Source organism: Hypanus sabinus, chromosome 7, assembly GCF_030144855.1.
Source record: "Hypanus sabinus isolate sHypSab1 chromosome 7, sHypSab1.hap1, whole genome shotgun sequence".
NCBI classification, from domain to species: domain Eukaryota; kingdom Metazoa; phylum Chordata; class Chondrichthyes; order Myliobatiformes; family Dasyatidae; genus Hypanus; species Hypanus sabinus.
In genome coordinates, this window is record NC_082712.1 from 34,713,887 (window position 1) to 34,731,014 (window position 17,128).

General features: G+C 42.2%; 1 protein-coding gene across 1 annotated transcript in view; it reads right to left on the bottom strand.

Annotated features, from left to right (window-relative positions):
• Positions 1-379: 379 nt before the first annotated feature.
• thbs4a (thrombospondin 4a) overlaps positions 380-17,128 on the bottom strand; it is a 156,692-nt gene continuing 139,943 nt past the window's right edge. Inside the window, exons 21-22 of the mRNA XM_059974457.1 lie at positions 13,065-13,204; positions 380-614 (exon numbers count right to left, since the gene is read on the bottom strand). Of these exons, the coding sequence (XP_059830440.1) occupies positions 574-614; positions 13,065-13,204 (181 nt within the window). The 3' untranslated portion in view covers positions 380-573. The remainder of the gene's footprint in view (positions 615-13,064; positions 13,205-17,128) is intronic.

Genomic DNA, 17,128 nt, shown 5'->3' on the forward strand with positions numbered 1-17,128 from the left:
ATCCTCCACTCTGGGAAGACCAGTAAATGAATAAGTGATGGGACTGAACTGGAGAACCCTGCTGCCCTAGAATTTCCTTTGAGATGCTTTTACTTTATTCTACCAGAAGCCCAGTATACAGTAAAACCATTGACAAAAATGTAAATCTCAGATTGACAATAAATGTTACCTTGTTAGTGTTACCAATATCTGATTACAATAGTAAAAGGAAACTAGAAACTAAATGCTGTCACATATGAAAGAAAAAAGTACTTTGCATTGTCATAATAAATAAAATGCCATTAATAGCTAATTTATTTTTTCAAAATTGATGCCAAACTTCTGTTTTGCCATTTAAGCCAAAGTAAAACATCAAAAAGTGTGATTAAACATGGCTTCTTAAAACTGTTTATTGCAATTTTTAATATGTATCCAACCTGGTTATCTCAGAGATGGACCATCTCTGTACATAAACTTCAGCATTTCTTGCTGAACACATTTTGTTCACAGCTGTTTTCCTGCTCAGATATTCAGGACCAGCTCCACATGGATACCTCCTCTATAGTCTTTCCTTTTGCAAGTAATTGGTTACAGCTACTGTGCTCCGAACTCCTGGAAATCTTCTGGAACTGTATCTGAAAGGGAAGTTACAGACTGTTACACATATGCTTACAGCACAAGCTTTAGATTGAAAACTTCCATATTTCCTTAAGATACAGGAGACTATTCAGCCCATTCGATCAATCCATTCTCCCAGAAACCCACAGGGAGGACGTGCATATTCCACACGGGCAATGGCAGAGGCCAGAATTGAACTTTGGACTCTGATGCTCTGTGCCCCCCTCTTTCCCGTAACTGCACAGATGTATAGGATATGGGCAAAACTGGGCTGGGAGAGGTAGGCATTACTCCTGTGGCTCTGGAAATGAATGCTATGCACGGGCAGAAACTTGGCACTTGTGACATACTCTGATCATTCTGACAATCGTGCTCAGGTGAATTATTGGCAAATGGCTAATGATAAAATTGGTAAATAAAATCTGTAGTAATAATTTTAAAGGAAAAATCTGTGATAGAATAATCATCAATGTCACTAGATTACTCATAGCATTTTGTCTAGAGTTCTGAACACAAACAGTCCTCGGTGTTATTCTTTCCACTTAAAATAATGACATTTTTACTTTTAATATTAGCATAAAATTGTACAGCACAGAAATGGGGCCCTTTAGCCCACCTTGGCCACTTCTACCTATGCTAATTCTCATTTGCCTGCATTAGACCCTTATTACTCTTATGTCTTTCCTATTTACAGCACATACCCGTCCAAATATATTTTTAATGTTGTAATTGTATTAACTCCACTAACTCCTTTGGCAATTTACTCCTATAAAATTTCTCCCCTCTAACCTTAACCTAGGCTCTCAAGTTTTAAACTCCCTGGGAGGAGGAAAAAGTATTGTGACTATCTTCCTTATCTATGCCCCTTGTAACATTGTAAGCCTCTATCCATACCTTGTACACCTGTACCAATAAAGCTGAAACTTTCATGAGGTGTGGATAAGATGTAATGGACACTGGGACCTCACATAGTCTCAGGAGTGGCTGGCTGTCTCTACAACAGCAGACTGGTTGACAGAGTCCTTTTGCCAAAGTTGGGCTGAGGAGATTGGATTACTGCTGGCCACTGTAGACTGAGTTCTGGGAATCATTGGGTATCTCCAGCATTTGTCCTGCTATTGGGCGCCCACGTAAGTGCCAGTGTTGGAGAGCGAGGGTGCAGAGACAAAGGCACCTGGCCAAGGATTGTTTTTAAACCTACTATTAATCAGTTAGGCCAACTTGCTGCTTGATGTGGTTTCCACAGCAACTGTCCTTTAGGTTATACATTTGCACTATGTGGATGTCACTGGCAGGACCTTCATTTATAGACCCTATTTCTTGCTCATCGATTTCAAAGGATGGTTGGGAATTGACCACATTTCTACATCTAAATACTTGACTATGTATATTGAGCAGTCTGGGTGAGGATGTTAGATTTCCTTTCCTGAGACTAATGAACCGAATGGATTTTTATGACAATTCATGAAACATGAGTTGTATTCTATAAATTTATTTAATTATCTTCCACAGCTGTTGTTCCTTCGGATTTCCAGTCTGGTAACTTGACTGATATTTCACTGTACCCAGTGGCCTCATTTCCAAGGCATAGGCTACTGACAAATTTTTAAGCTTGGTTCCTCAAAGGTAACATTGGTGGACATTGGGGTAGAACTGTGACCCTTTTAATTTTCAGTTTTTTAGGTGGGATGTAATAAGAACCTCTTGCAATTAGGCAGAAATCGCAATTTATTCTCAAGGAGACACAAACCCTCTAAATGTTTCCCATCTCACATTCCAAACTTGCCACTTGGATGATTCCTCCCAGGTATTTTTGAAGGCAGCGTGTTGTTAACACAAAGGTTGGTAACATGGCATTCCTTTCCCACCTCTGAGATCACTGACTCACATTACAGAGAAGTGATTTTCACTTATAAGAATGGAATTTGCTGTCAAAGCCACCATTGTGGTGCTTTATGCTTGCATGGGGAAATGCAGCCAGATGTCCACCCACTGATGCGTTGCAGGGAAAGAAACCGATCACCACATTGTACTTTTCCAGTATGCAATTTTCCGTGGACAAGAACAGTTCCATGTGGATCAGTATATGTTTTTTAAAAATTACAATTTATAATTCATTGCTGACTTTTCAAATAAAGACTACAATGTAAAAATTAAATGCAGATTTAACTATGAAAATTTTCATGTGTTTTTATTTTCTTAACAAATTAGAAAAAGTTAATGAATTCTGCCCTATCTAAATTGGAATTTGTTGTAGGAGTTCCTGAATCCTGTTAGAAGCCAGTTTCAGCATTTCACACTCGATCTTTTTGATTTCTCATACTATGTTTCAAATAAACTGCACCTTTAAAAAATTAGTTGTAACTGTTGAACATTTAGAACAGTGATTCCCAATAGGGGCAGTTACGTGTCCTAAGGGGGTGTCAGGGGAAACAGAAATCGTTGAGCTGCACCCTAACTTGAGGCACAAGACCTGACCAACCTGACCAAACAAAGAAGGATGAGGCACCGGAACACAGGAAGAGCCATAGCTGTGCGGGCGGTGAGAGTGCGTCGTCACAATGCGCCTGAAACTCAGTAAATCTCATCCAACAAACATTATTGGGGATGCATAAGTTAGCAACCAGGGTGTCCAACAGATCCCCTTGACTCGCAGCACAGAATGAGTTCATGATTTACCAAATGTTAAATTGCAAGTACACCCCCTCAACCAGTGGCGGATCTAAGGTATGGCACGTGCCCTGGATGCCACTTGAAGGGGGCGCCACTGAGCAGTTTCTATTAAAGTCAGATAAGTCATCCTCAGATAGTGAAAAAAGAATTTTCTTCAGATGTATGATCTGTCTTTGATTATCATGGGTGAGAAGCACTAGGATGGCCTTATTTCAGAGCATTGTGTAGGAAGACCATGAAATGCTTCTTCACGAAGAAGGAGAGTGAAGCTGAAGGACAGAAGAGGTGAAAGTCAGAGGCGGAGGAAGCCAAGAAGTTGAGCAAGTTCTTCATGCCCTTCTTTGAAAAGCCCGAAACAAGTCGTTCGACATGTTCCATGGAGTCGCCTGCACCCGCTACAAGTTTGTTAGAATCCAAAGGTGGATCAAGTACAAATGTGTCACAAGCCGAGGAGGTAGTCAAGTCAGATAAATCTGAGCATGACGAGATTGAGGCTGCCACAGAGAGTGTGGACATGACAGGAGGGAAAGGCAATAGTGGTGGTGGTGATGTTGAGTTTATTGACTGCATTTTGTATCTGTTGTCTTCTCTATTCCCAGTCATACCATCAATCCTCATTGGAGCAGGAAAGTGGATTCAACCAGTGGAAAGCACCTGAAAGGATTAGTGTTCATGAAAATGCCAAGAATCATCGGGAATGCTTCACACAGTGAAGAAATGGAAAGAAATTTAGCTGGAAACAGAGGAGTTATTGACATGGTATTTCAGTCACAGATTGAGAAGGAAAAGCAGAAGTGGTGTGACATCTTGACGAGAATCCTTCACCGCATAAAATTCCATGAGACTCAGAACCTGGCTTTCCGAGGACTTGGAGTCACTTCAGCTAGACGATGACTCTAATGTGTGAAATTTCCTTGGCTTACTGAAACTACTGGCCATCTTTGACCCTGTCATAAAAGGACACCTCACTCATTTGGAAAGTCATCCTGGATCCACGTCTTACCTTTCACTGGGTGTCCAGAACAAATTCATCCACATGATGGCACCCACTGTTCACCAGAGTTTACGGAGAAGCATTCGTAAAGCCAAGTATTATGGTCTCATGTTCAACTTGATTCCTGATCAGGCACACCGTGAGCAGATGTCAGAAGTAGTGAGGTATGTGGAAGTTGATTTTGAGAGGAAAACAGTCTGTGTTAGAGAGTCCTTCCTTGGTTTTATCCAGATAAGCCATAAGGATGCTGAGAGCTTGGTTGAAGACATCTTGAAACAGCTAGAGAAGGATGAAATGGAGCCACAAGATTGTTGGTCACAGTGCTGTGACAATGTTGCTGTGATGGCTGGACACAGAAGTGGTGTTCATCAAAGAATGATTGAGAAAAACAACCTGGCAGTGTTCGTGAATTGCGACAATCACTCACTCAACTTGGTGGGTGTACATGCAGCCAAGCAGGATACAATGATGGTCATGTTTTCTGGAACCATTGAAGCTCTCTCTACGTGTTATTCTCTCATCCAACACAGCGCTGGGAAAACCTCAAAAATGCTGTGCCTGTGGTTGTTAAGTTGGAGTCGGAAACCAGGTGGAGTGCAGGGACAGAAGCAGTGAAGCCTGTCAACAAGTACCTTGAGGTACTTCAAGTTCACCAGGACATGAAGGACAATGAAAACGAGACCAGTGAAACAAGAAGTGATGCAAGGCAGCTGAATGAATTATGATTTTCTGATTCTGCTAAGATTTTGGGAAAAAAAAGTACTCATTCGCATTGACTGTATTCAAAAGAGGCTGCAGGATCCTAGCATGAACTTCCACAATGCTGCCCTGGATTTGAAAGCCCTCCGAGATCATTTTTAGATGAAAGAGAAGTGTTGGTCAGTGAGTCACTCGAAGAAGGAGTGGGTCTCCATCAAGAATGGAATATTGAAGGTGAAAGATGTCAAAGATGAAAGAAATGAATGGCTGATGAGAACTCGAGAGACGCTGGGTTAACAGCTAGGGAGGAAATGGAAAGAGTCATGAAGGGAACACTCAACTGTCTTCACAGAGAAATGGACGAAAAGTTCGCTCGTTTGTATGAGACTGACACCAAGTTTGGGGTCCTTCCCGATGCTGAGGGACTGTGTTACGGTGCCGACAGTAACGACCTAAAGGAGAAGTGTGAAAATTATACAGCTCTGATGATGATGGACAGCAGCTTTATGAAGAAATTTTGGATTGCAGAATGTTGCTATCAAGGTGGGTCAACATGAAAATATCAAGACCTGAAGAGCTTCTTGAATTTATTGATCAGTATGGAGATGAGAGCATCTCCCCAATCTTCACATTGCTATTCAGATAATGTTAACCATCGCAGTTTCCATTGCCAGCTGTGAGAGATCATTCAGCAAGTTAAAACTAATACTTTCATATTTGAGAGCCTCCACAGGTCAAGGCAGACTCGATTATCTTGCTCTGCTGAGTGTAAAGAAACTGAAAAAACTGACTTTGATCACATCGTAGACCAACTTGCATCAGTGAAAGCAAGGAAGTTGTAGTTACAATTTTCATGTAGTGCCATAATCTGTTAATTAAAAGATTAACAAGCTTGACTTGTATTTGTGAACAGATATTATGGTAAATTTAGATGTTATCAGACGTTTGGACGGGCGCAATTTCAGTGCTTGCCATAGGCGCTATTTTCTGTAGATACGCCCCTGACCTCAACAGATCTGTAGCAAACAGGTTGCACAACGATACAACGCTGGGTGGAACCAAACAGTGAAATAAAGCCAATCTGTGAATCTGCCAATCTGTCAACCCAGAGGGTTCCTCTGAAAGTGAAAGTGACCTCGGCTTCATATGAGTGGTCAAGAACCACCTTGGCGATTGTGAAATCTTCTGTGATTGGTCAGTCGCACTAACTGGAAAAGGTAGCTTGCCGACCATCAGCTCTATCCCGACTAACATTCAGGTTCCAGTCTGAATCCTTGTCAACGTAATTTTCGCTGTTGTGTTTGTCTTCAGCTTCACGTTGGCGTTCCTTTGTAGGTTACTACCATCGTTTCATCCATGTCAACTCACTGCCATTGTCAACATCCGATAGGCATTCCCAGTTTGTGTTAATCTTTTATTTTAATATAGCCCTGTTAATGATGGATAAATATTACGGCACGATCTCTGAGTCTGAACACTGTGAAGCCTTGAATTCTAATCCTACTTTTTTTATTAGTATTTTAAAACCAATTCCTCCGAGTAATAACTCTGTAGCTCATCGTATTAACAAAATGAGTGAAGACAATGTGTATCAATTATGCACAGATCTACAATAAAAAAGAGAATTTGGGATACAACTGGCTGAGTCCACTGTGCGAGACAATAAGGCATTCCTGATGGCATATGTGTGATTTATCAAAAAATGTTTAGGAAGACATTCTCTTATGTAAAAAGTTAAGAACAAATATCAATGGAGAATCAATCCATGACAATCTCAAAATGTATTCTGATTAGGAACATGATTTCTTGTGCAACAGATGGAGCACCAGATATGACAGGTCACTACGCTGCTTTATGAACAAAAGAAATTCCAAGTATGTTTGCAATCCATTGTGTAATTCATCATCAACATCTCGCAGCCAGAAACCTCAGCCAGCAACTTTTTTTTCCAAGCATGACACCTGTAGTATCTGCTATCAACAAAATTAAAACTCATCCATAAAACAGCAGAATATTTCACCAGTTATGCCAAGGTAACAATGAAGAGTCTGAACGCTTGCTTTTTCACACTGAAGTGTTGTCTGTCAAAAGGCTGTTGATTAAAACATTTCTTTTGATCTTTTTAACACTGTGGTTGAACTTTTGCTCAGAGCTTGGGAAACTGAGATGTGACATACCCAGCTAGAAACCCTCAAGCTCAGGATATCAAAGCTGCTATACAGCACACAGGTACTGTGCAAGCCAGGTTTAACGACAAATAAAAATTTAAAGCAGTATAATTTTTCTCATGGGAGCATATGGTAGACATGTTTTTATACTTTGGGGGCGCTGGAAACTATATTGTGCCTAAGAGGAGTGTTGGCAAGTATAAAGGTGCTTTAGGGGGTGTTGGGCTAAAAAAGGTTGGGAAAAATGGATTTAGAATAAAAACACTAAAAGGTGCAATTCCATCTTTATCTAAAAGGAGAACTAGAAATGGGAGGTTATAGGGAAACTTTATTATGCACAAACTAAGTGCATAATTAATTACTGTTTCTAATTATTAAATAAATCAGAAAAAATTATTGCAGACATAGGAAGTTTAATGGATTTAATGGCAGACGGATTTTCAATCAGATGGCAGCCTTAATTGTGTTGATGTACAGAGGGATCTTGAAGTCTGAAGTCCAAAGCTCAAAGCTCTCTGAAAGTGGCCAAGCAAGTCCATAGGGTTGCAAAGAAGACCGATGGAGCATCTGTCATTATGAGTCAAAGTAATGAATTCAAGTCAGGTAGTTAACTGGCAGCGTTATAAAACTCTAGTTAGGCTGTACCTGGAGTATTATGTTCATTTCTGATCACCACATTTTAAGGAAAGATGCAGAGGCTTTGGAGAGAGTACAGAAGAGGTTTGAGTGAGTGCAGAAGAGGTTTGAGTGAGTGCCGAAGAGGTTTGAGTGAGTGCAGAAGAGGTTTGAGTCAGTGCAGAAGAGGTTTGAGTGAGTGCAGAAGAGGTTTGAGTGAGTGCAGAAGAGGTTTGAGTGAGTACAGAAGAGGTTTGAGTGAGTACAGAAGAGGTTTACCAGATTCTGCCTGGATTAGAGGACACGTACTATAAGGAGAGGTTGGACAAACTAGGGTTGTTTTCTCCGGAGCAGTGGAGGCTGAGGGATTACGGAGGCTGAAAATTATAAGAGGCATAGATAGAGTAGACAGCTTTTTTTTATCTTTGAAATGTCTCATACTAGGGGGAGTGCAATTAAGGTGAGGGGGGATGTGCGGGCAAGTTTTTTTTCCCCTACACAGAGTGCTGGGTGCCTGGAATGTGCTGCCAGGGTCTGTGCTGGAAGCAGTTATGGAAGAGATGTTTAAGAGACTCTTAGACACTTAAACATTAAGAGAATGGTGGGATATGAACCATATGCAGGCAGCAGGGATAAGTTTTGTTAGCTGCCATTAATTTGATTAGTTTAGCAAATCATTGTGAGCTGAAGGGCATTTTCTATGCTGTACTGTTCAATGTTGTCAATGTGTGCCTTGTCTGCTGTTCCAATCGTCCCATAATTACTTGGTCACCTTATCCTCATCATCTCACTACCCAGTTATACGTAGGATCATAGGAACTAGGATCAGAGCTAGGCCAATTGCCCCCCCAGAGCCTTTTTCTACCATTTAATAAAATCGTGCTGATCTGTGTAATAACCTCAACTCCAGCTTCCCGTCTACCTGTGGTAACCTTTCGCCACCTTGCTCAACATGGATCCACCTATCTCAGCCCTAAAAATATACAAAGCCTCTGCCTCCAGTGAGCTTTGTGTAAGAAAGATTCATTATCTCTGACAGAGGGCATTTACTCCCACCTCAGTCTTTTATAGATGATCCCCATAAATTCATAGCTGATCTGAACTTGACTACAATGTTACCTTCTTGGCTGATCCCTGTAGTCCAAAAATCAACTTTATCCATGAATATATGCAATAATGCCACATTCCACAGCTTGCTGGGGCTAGAGAATCCCAAATTTCCTTGGCCCTCTCAGAGAAGGAATGTCCCTAATCCATTATTCTGAAACTATGTCCCCTCATTGTAATCTCCTGATGAGGTGGTCATGCATTCCTCTTCCTTGCTTGATTTGTGGGAAACCTCTGTCCATTCTTCCATCATCTTCCCAGGCACTGTATTGTTACGTGACCACAGGTTTTGTTCACTGTGGACTGTCACTTTAAGAGACGCCTGAATGAGGCGGGACCATGATGTCAGTATGACAAACTGCAATGGACTGCTGAGATTTTCAGTAGTGAAGAAAGGGAGAGAGAGCCAGGCTTTGGATTGCAAGCTGCTGGAGCAGTTTGCTATGATATGGGTAAAGTTTGCTACTTATCCACGCCCATAAGATTGGGTTGTGCAATGGCACATAGTGCACAGTGAATGTGTCACTTAGAATCCGTACGTGGAGTTTTGTTGGAGTATCCTGTGGAACCACTTTTGTTAACCCTTACCTGGATGCGGGTGCGTATTGTGGTTACCACTTGGAAGAAGGGATATTTCCGTGACATGTCACCTGTTTCTATGTGGATTTCGGAACAACTCAACTGATAAGATCTTCGGCGACTGTTATTCTGTTTGCCCAGCGTGGAACCTGTGGAATTTCTTCATAACCACTTTTTCTTTACATTTTAAAGTGGATTTACAAATCTCTCCCCTCACTCATTAATTCCATGGATAACTGAACCTTTCTACTTTGCCATCTTAAGACTTTAAGAATTGTTCCTAAGCTTGATAGTTTGGGAGCTACATATATACACACACACATAACACTGTTAATTTGTTTATTTTGTTTAAGTCTCTATATTTTGAATGGATATTAATAAAGATAATGGTTTTAACGTTGAAACTTGACTCGTGTGTGTGATCCATTGCTGTTGGTATGTAACAGTATCCTACGAGAGACCTAGTTCAGCACAGGATGCCTCATGCAGTCCGCCTGGCTCATAGACTGCACGTACTCCCTTCCAAGAGTTGCTCACGTTACCATAAGACATAGGAGCTGAATTAAGCTATTCAGCTCATCGAATTTGTTCTGCATCGTGGCTGATTTATTACCCCTCTCAACCCTATTCTTCTGCCTTCTCCCCATCACCTTTGATGCCCTGACTAATCAAGAACCTCTGCTTTAAATATACTCAATGACTTGAACCCTACTGTCATCTGTGGCAAAGAATTCCACAGATTTACCACCATCTAGCTAAAGAAATTCCTCCTCATCCCCTGCCCTTACTGAGTCGGGGCAACGTTGCCTGGAACTGTTTTAGTCATTAATTTTCATTGGATGATTTATAAGTCAACCATAATGGATAGCTGTGGTAAGTTCTCCTTAGGATGAAGTAATAAATTTATTCACCATACACATTTACATGTATTAGGAATTTGTGGTGGTGTCACATGCAACAAAAAACAACATTTAACAATTATAAGAATAAAAATGTAAAGTTATGATTAAAAAATGGATAGGAAATAAAATGTGCTTAAATACTGTACATAAATACCAGCATGTATCTAGAATGTAAACAACATTATTAAAAGTGGTTTGAAGTGTCTGCAGTGCAGTGACTGAGGTAACAAGTAGGAGGAGGGCCAAATAGAATGGTGATCAGATTAACTGCCTGGGGGGAAGAAATTTTTAAAATGGTGTCACACACACAAAATGCTGGGGGAACGCAGCAGGCCAGGAAGCATCTATAGGAAAAAGTACAGTCGACGGTTCGGGCTGAGACCCTCCGTCAGGACTAACTGAAAGAAAAGATAGTAAGAGATTTGAGAGGGGGAGGGGGAAATCTGAAATGATAGGAGAGTACCGGAGGAGGTGGGATGAAGCTAAGAGCTGGAAAGGTGATTGGCAAAAGGGATACAGAGCTGGAGAAAGGAAAGGATCATGGGACAGGAGTCCTAGGGAGAAAGAAAGGGGAGCACCAGAGGGAGATGGAGAGCAGGCAAGGAGTGATTGTGAGAGGGGCAGAGAGAGAGAGAAAAAAGGGGGAAAATAATAAATAAATAAGGGATGGGGTAAGAAGGGGAGGGGTCATTAACGTAAGTTAGAGAAATCAATGTTCATGCCATCAGGTTGGAGGCTACCCAGACGGAATATAAGGTGTTGTTCCTGCAACCTGAGTGAGGCATGACAGTAGAGGAGGCCATGGATAGACATATCAGAATGGGAATGGGACATGGAATTAAAATGTATGGCCACTAAAAAGGCCGCACCAGTAGCACCGGATGCAGTATACCACACCAGCCGACTCACAGGTGAAGTGTCGCCTCACCTGGAAGGACTGTCTGGGGCCCTGAATGGTGGTGAGGGAGGAAGTGTAAGGGCAGATGTAGCACTTGTTCCACTTATAAGGATAAGTGCCGGAGGGAGATCGGTGGGAAGGGATGGGGGACGACGACAAATGGACAAGGGAGTCACGTAGGGAGTAATCCCTGCGGAAAGCAGAAGTGGGGGAGGGAAAGATGTGCTTGGTGGTGGGATCCCATTGGAGATGGCGGAAGTTATGGAGAATTATCTGTTGGACCCGGAGGCTGGTGGGGTGGTAGGTGAGGACAAGGGGAACCCTATCCCAAGTGGGGTGGCAGGAGGATGGGGTGAGAGCAGATGTGCAGGAAATGGGAGAGATGCGTTTGAGAAACAGAGTTGATGGCGGAGGAAGGGAAGCCCCTTTCTTTAAAAAAGGAAGACAAATTTTGTTTTAATAGCCCTGTTGTGTTTTCTGGCTGGTGGTGTAGTGGTATCAGCACTGGACTTCAAAGCAGATGGTCCTTTATTCAAGCCCAGCCAGGTTCCCAGCATCTGCATGGAAGAACGGCTTGGCAATCTACTTCCGTATCTTGCCATGAAAACCCTATGCCTATAGTCCATGAGGTCATGACTGAATAACAGCACAGTCGCTTTCCAGAAGGGAGTTTGTGGTGCCCACTTCTGTGCACGTGATGGTAGACTACAGCCAGTGTTGTGTCCTGACAGTTCACTGTAGTTTTCGTCTATGTGAGAGGATATTGCACCAAACCAGACTGAAATAGCTGATATAAGGATGCTCTCTAAGAGGGCAGTGTGGAATTACACCTGTATTTTCTAGGGAAGATGGGATTTTACTGTCTGCCACAAGTAGTACATCGTCTGCTGATTATTTTTTTGTTAATGGAGGAGATATGGTAATAATGTCCTCTGTTTCTGAATTCCCCATGAGTCAATCATGTTGCTGTTCCCTGCTTGATTTCTGGGAAACCTTCGCTCATTCTTCCATCACCCTGACTTGTGAGCAGTTTGCCCAGCAGCTGAGATCTGCTCGTTCAGCCCGGGACTCCACACAGCCTGGCTCCTAGTCTGCACACACTTCCTTCCTGGACTTGCTCAGGTTACACCGACCTTACTGAAATTTGCTCTTGGGTTTTTGTTTAAGTCACCCATTTTGATTGGATAACTTGCATGTAAACTGTAAATTGTGGTAAATTCTCCTTAACCAACATTAATAACGGAGTTTTTTAAAAAACAAAACCTGACAGCTTTGCTCCACCTGGTTCCACCCAACAAATTACCAGTCACAATTTCCAAACATACTCTGGTGAGAGTTGATTGCTACAACTGTACCATAACTGATAGGCTGCTCCATATGTACTTGGGTAATAATACAGAGGTTGCCATAACGACGGATGTGAACCCAATGCACAATAATATGATACATGCCCCAGCAGGTCAATTTAAGAAAGCAGGAGTAGGAACCTCAAGCCTGCGCCACATTCAATAATGATCATAGCTGATCCGGCCCAGGCCTCATTTCCACCTCTGTTCCAGTTCCTCATTGTCCCCAATCTTCCTACTTCCTCATTAAATATTTCCAGAACTCTTGGAGGCAGAGAAATTCAAGAGAAGTGTGGAGGCTAGACCAGCAAACTGCACACAATCTGCATTATTAGCTGCTCCTGGGCTTGTTCAGGCCTGTAGAATAACCCCCAACTTTTTTGGAATGTTGTGAGATAACCGTGCATTTTCAGTTGCTATTTGGAACTAACTGCCTGTCCCAAACAGAGTCCTGTTCCTGCCATTGTAGAGCAAACGGTTGCTTACCATTGCAACGGTACTTCAGGTTAGACCAGATGATGTTTTCCTGAGAGAAGCAGAACACTCCCAGTCGGCCTCCTCGCATGGTGGTATCTATGGTAACCCCGGAATCAGCCACCAGATCGGAACCTTCATAGAACCTTGCTCTGAGAAAAACATAACAATTAACTATTATGAAATCTTGCTTGATGCTTTCAATATAGAAAACTATTTCAGAACTCTCCATAGATTACAAGAAAACAGATGTTGATAAGATGATGTTATTTGAAGACCAACTAAAACCACAGAGAGACTGAGTAGGGGAGTTGAAGCATTACCAAAATAACTCAGCTCCCAGTACAAGAAGGTATGTTCGATCCTTTAATACGACACTGGCAAAGACAAACTATCTTATTGTGATTTTTTAAAAATACACTAACGAAGCTAAAATTAATGATATAACAAAATAAGCCGTATAATTGGATAATTAAATGTAAATAGCGGTCTAATAATTATCCAATTGGCATAACTAGCGTATAGCGTATTTAAGTGCGCAACAAACAAAATCACCTCCGACTCATTCCCCGACTAATCTGACGAAGTGTGAATGCACAACAATTCTCATTTGCTTCTGCCACATCCCAGCCCGTGTGACAAATTGCCCATAACAAACGCACAATATACAGACAGAAAGTAGATACGTGGCTCCTACAGGCAACAACGTTCCTGCATCCAGAGCTGAGTTTTGGAAACATACATGAAGAAATATGAACCCTGAGCCTGGAAACAGTGAAAACAGTGTCTGATTACCCCATTAGAAACTCTGGGCAATTAATACAAATTTCAATAGTAGAGTTCTTTAGTTGCCACCTAGTCATAGCCCCTACAGCAGAGAAACAAGTCATTTAGTTTGTCTGGTCTATGTTGGTTGTTGATGATTGTCATTCCAGAATATTCCACTCCTTTATCTCGTTTTCTTGTAAATAGGCCTTAATTCATTGGTGCGTTTTTGATCTGCTTTTTGTAAACAGGACATATTTAAACAACTTTCCCAAACTGTTGGGTAGACGCCAGAGTTACAACTGAACTGTTACAGTACAGTTTCAATACAGAGTTACAAATTTAGAGGAGTCAAGACAGGGAACAAGGAGCTAACCTATTCCCAGCACGTGATTTCGCTCCAACCGTAGTAATGAAGCTGAAAGTTTCTAATGGAACCTCCTCTGGAAGTGCAGTCCTTGAAAGTGCACAGCACAAAGAAAAGCCTTTCTGTCTTTCCTCGTGAGTCAACGGGACAAAGAGTACTTTCCCATCAATGCCCTCCCAACCACGAGTGGCTTCTTTCAAAACTAATCTCATCAGGTCACAGAATGTGGAGTTGGGAAGAAGAGAAGTGATCCTCGGAAACAAAACCAACTGCTGGAAAAACTCATTGGATCTGGCAGTATCTGTGGAGAGTGATGGACAATTAGCATTTCATGTTGAGTCTCTTCATCCAAACTACCAGTTCAGATGAAAGGTCGACTGTAAATGTCACCCTCCACAGGCATGGCCTGCCCAGCTGACTTCCTCCAGCAGTTTAATTTTGTTCCAGATTCCAGCATCTGAAGCCTTTGTGTCTCTATGTGCCTCAGGACCCACATTAATACCAGAGGCTGCAGAAAGCCCCAGACCGAAACCTCCTGACCATTTTCCAGTCTAATGGCCTGCCTCCAGGGGGCCTTCCATTCCTCTCCCCACTAATGTTTGAGCCAAGTCTGCTGCCAATGTCCTGGAGGCTATAACCCCTGGCATTACAGGTATAATTTAAATAAAGTCAAGGTCAAATATTGGATTTAGAAAATGGGTGACTTGGATTTGATCAAGGCTACGTGAAATTGCAGACACAGCCCAGACTGTCACAAAAACCAGCCACCCCTCCACTTACCCTCTCTACAATTCCTGCTGTCTTGGTAAAAGAACAAAATAATCAATGGCCCCTTCCTTCCTGACCATTCTCTCTTCTCTTCCCTTCCATCTGGAAGAAGATACGAAAAACTTGAAACCATGAACCACCAGGCTGAAGGAAAGCTTCTCCTACCGTTATAAATGGACCTGAATGGACGACTGGTACAATAAAGGTGAGCTCTTGATCTCTCAATCTTCATTGTCACGGCCCTTGCTTGCTATTGTCTACCTGCACTGCACTTTCTCTGTAACGGTAACCGTAAGGCAATATTCTGCATTCTTTTACTGCCTTTCCCTTTGTAGTACCTACCTGTGTTAATGATTTCAAGATTAATTATCAGTTTTATTTGTCACATGTACTCTCAAACATACCGTGAAATGTGTCCTTATGCATCAACAGCCAACATAGACTGAGGATGTGCTGGAGACAGCTGCTTGTGGTGACAACATAGCATGCCCACAACTTACTGACCTGTGCATCTTTGGAATGCAGGGAAAACCAGAGCACTTGGAAGAAATTTGTGGTCATGGGGAGAACATACAATCTCCTTACAGACAGAGACGGAGTTGAACCTGGGTCACTGTGAAGTGTTACTCTAGCCACTACACTACTGTGCCACAATAAAAAAACTTGGTGAGCAATTTCTACCTACAGTACCGTAAAAAAATTTTAGGCACATATATAGAACTTGGACTAAAACTTCTGCACAGTTCTGTAATTTGTCAATGTGCAATGAGGAGTGAAGAGCAAGTTTGTAAATCTGAGAGGAGCAAAGAATGTTGGGAATAGTGAGGGTGGTGTGCTGCAGGAGGGGTATGGGACAGGTGGCAGAGAAGGAGGGCTGGGGCGGGAGGGGGTGGTGTAGTTGCAGACCCACCTAACCCTGAGACACAGGGCAAGGTCATTTGATTCTAAACAATTGGTTTATTGATCATTATAGAATGTCTCTCTGATGCTTCCCACCCTCTCCTTTCCCCTATTCCCAACCATGGTTCCCCTCTCCCTGACCCCCTTCCCACTCACAGTCCACAATAAAGACCCAATTCAGAATTGGGTTTATCATCACTCACGTATGTCATGAAATTTATTTGTTTTTAGTGGCAGCAGTACAGTGCAATACGTAAAATTACTGCAGTACTGTATAAAAAGTGACTTTTGCACAATACTGTATCCAATTAATTATTCATTCATTCAGAGATGCTGCATGGTTATATGCCCCCTGGACCAATGAACTCACACTCTCCAAAACGCCAGTTACAAATTTGGAACGACTTGCATGGATAGCATGCAAAACAAAGTTTTGAACTGTATCCTGGTCCGTGAGACAATGATAAACCAATTAGCAATATAATCTGCTCCTAACTCACAGAATTACTCTCTGAGCCCAGCTGTCCAGATTCATCCCCTATTCCCAGTTCAGAAGATTATATTATCACTTTGAATTCTTCCTGGCGATAGAGGGTACAGACATGACTATCTTTTTCTCTGTTGAATGCCAGAGCAGGACACTTGAGAGCACTGGATCCCCACAGGCTTTCAATGCAGAGCTGGAGTAATTCCTGACTGGGGCAGAGACTCCGATCCATAGATGGTAAGCCCCCTAATAGATAACATTGGTTCATGTCATCACATGGATTGGTTTCAATTTCCTGAGGGAGTCTGGGTTTGAAGGCAATTTTCCAGCGTATTTTGTTCTTTTATCAATCCCAGATTAAATCTCCATTTATGACTTCCCTATTGAGTGTATTGAGTGTGGTGGGGAGCCTCTAATGGCCCAAATGGAGCAATTGGTTATTTGATGCTTGTCAATTTCATTCATTGACATGAAACATTCAGCCTTAAAATTATAAACACAAGAAATTTTGCAGATGCTGTAGCACACACAAAATGCTGAAGGAACTCAACCACTCAGGCAATAGAGGGGAAGAAAAGTTGATAGTTTGGATTGAGTCCCGTCATGAGGGTGAAAAGGAAGGGCCTCGCTTGTCACCTGCCAGCTTGTACTCCTTCCCCTCCCCCCCCCCCCCCCACCTTCCTATTCTGGCTTCTGACCCCCTTCTTTTCCCATCCTGCTGATTGCTCAGCCTGAAATTTTGACCGTTTATTCCCTTCCATAGATGCCACCTGGCTTGCTGAGTTTTGC